Source organism: Augochlora pura, unplaced genomic scaffold (genome assembly GCF_028453695.1).
Source record: "Augochlora pura isolate Apur16 unplaced genomic scaffold, APUR_v2.2.1 APUR_unplaced_3567, whole genome shotgun sequence".
Taxonomy (NCBI): Eukaryota; Metazoa; Arthropoda; class Insecta; order Hymenoptera; family Halictidae; genus Augochlora; species Augochlora pura.
This window is the reverse complement of record NW_027583836.1, coordinates 1-2,308: the sequence shown is the minus strand read 5'-3', so window position 1 is coordinate 2,308 and position 2,308 is coordinate 1. Positions and strand designations below refer to the sequence as shown.

Below are 2,308 nucleotides of genomic sequence, written 5' to 3'. Positions count from 1 at the left end.
TCAACGGGCGTAGAGCACGACGTTGAAGTTGATCCCGTGGCCCCTCTGGCTCTTGAACTTGAGGGTGACGAAGTTGTGTCCGGGCCCGCCGTTCAGCAGAGACGCGTAAGCGCCGTTCCCGTTGGTTTTCTGATCGAGCGCCTCGACCAACGTGATCTTCTCCCATTGCGCCGTGGTGTTGTACGTCTTCGTGATGGATTTCACCTGCAGCCAGCTGCTGGTCACGATCACGTTCTCGCGGAGGATCACCCGGTCGCCGGTCACTCTGTAGCCGACTGAGAGGTTATGCGACTTGTTGTCGTTGTTGCTCGCGTAATTCTCGATGCCAGGCGCCGCCGCGACTTCGGTGGCGATCACCGCGACCAGCGCGATCGCCAGACACGCGATCAGCTTATGTGCAGACATGGCGATACTTTTATTTATTATACTCGTCGCGAACAATTAAATCACGCTTCGCTCTCTGCCGGGCTTCTGATAAAAGCTAGCTGTTTTGTACTTTATATAGTCACCTGTCCGACGTCTTATCAGTCGCGACTTGCCCGTCGCGCCTTATCGCAGCCTGTTTCTCGCGATTCGCTTGTCCTGGAAAGATTCGGCGCGCGAGTTGCCAGAAACGCTGAATGAAGACGTCGGAAACTTTTCTAATGAGAAACGCGTCACACGCTCGTGCTTGTTAATTGGAACCGTTCGCGATGCTCTGAGTCATACCTGGCAAACGAGTTAGGCACAGGTTCGTTATCGCTATCGTGGACAAATGGTTTTATCAGGGCCGGTGTGCGATCGCGTAATTTCTGCGCGCTGCTGGAGGCGTCGCGAAGCATAGTGTTCGCTTGTTTAACGAATTCAAGGACGCTATGTGAGAAAGCCGTCTTCAGAATGCGATAATTATTTTGTTTGCGTTGCTTTATATAGATTCAAGGTTTTAGAAATGGGGGAATTAATTAAATTGGAGTAATAGTTAAAGATGGATGTTGTGAAAGTAGGATAAATCGGCTGACGCATCCTCTCAGATACTTTGAGATGTCCTGCTCATTTTACTATATTTTTACTACTATATTCTTACTACAATATTTTTGCTCATTTTACTATATTTTTATTTCTATATTTTTGCTCATTTTACTATATTTTACTAGTATATTTTTTTGCTCATTTTACTGTATTTTTTCTACTATATTTTTTGGCTCAGTTTACTATAGTTTTAGCTCATTTTACTCTATTTTTACTAGCATATTTTTTGCTTAATTTACTATATTTTTACTGCTTTATTTTATTCATTTTACTATAAAAACTCCGCCTGAAAACTCCGTGCGACCATTGAGATGAACAAAACCCTCTATTCGAAGTCCATAAAGGAAGCTGAGGGTCGCAGGTTTCTGAGAAAGCAGTGGCTGATCATTATAATAACGCCAACAGTGCGCAGAAATTGCGCGCCCGCGCACTGGCCGCGATAAAAGCGTTTGCTCTCGATAGCGATAACACAGCTGTGCCTAATTCGTTTTTGGAGATGACTCAGAGAACTTGGAACAATTCTTATTTTCGCGTACAAGAATACAATGTTTACTCGTTAAGATAATGTACTCATCAAGATCACCTACCTGCGTTTCCGGTCAACAAAGCTCCGACGAATCTTTTCGGGAGAGGCGAATTTCCAGAAACAGTCAGCGATAAGGTAATTGATAGATCGGCTGAGCAGGACTATAAAATGTGGCAGAGCAGCGAGTTTTCATCACAAGCCTACCAACGAGCGAAGGGTGTTTCAATTGTTCGCGACGAGTATAATAAATAAAAGTATCGCCATGTCTGCACAGAAGCTGATCGCGTGTCTGGCGATCGCGCTGGTCGCGGTGATCGCCACCGAAGTCGCGTCGGCGCCTAATTTCGAGAATTACGCGAGCAACAACAACAACAAGTCGCACCACCTAATCGTTGGATACAGAGTGCCTGGCGACCGGGTGATCATCCGCGAGAACCTGGTCGTGCCCAGCAGCCCGCTGCAGGTGAAATCCATCACGAAGGTATACAACACCACGTCGCAATGGGAGAAGATCACGTTGGTCGAGGCGCTCGATCAGAAAACCAACGGGAACGGCGCTTACGCGTCTCTGCTCAACGGCGGACCCGGACACAACAACGTCACCCTCAAGTTCAAGAGCCAGAGGGGCCACGGGATCAACTTCCTCGTCGTGATCTACGCCCGTTGACGCAACCGATTCCATCGATGACCGGCGGCGATGTTATTCCGTAAATTTCGCTGGTCGAAATCGTTCGATCGGAACGGTATTTTGTTTGCACGCGTTGCGCGCGCTCG

At 47.6% G+C, this 2,308-nt stretch overlaps 1 protein-coding gene and 1 pseudogene across 1 annotated transcript; one reads left to right on the top strand and one right to left on the bottom strand.

The window, feature by feature from the left end:
- Positions 1-502, bottom strand: LOC144477771 (putative salivary secreted peptide pseudogene; annotated as a pseudogene).
- Positions 503-1,744: 1,242 nt separating this feature from the next.
- Positions 1,745-2,302, top strand: LOC144477772 (putative salivary secreted peptide). Its single transcript, XM_078195507.1, has one exon. The coding sequence runs from the start codon at positions 1,797-1,799 to the stop codon at positions 2,199-2,201; it is 405 nt and encodes a 134-aa protein (XP_078051633.1). The 5' UTR covers positions 1,745-1,796; the 3' UTR covers positions 2,202-2,302.
- The last annotated feature ends 6 nt before the right edge of the window (positions 2,303-2,308 follow it).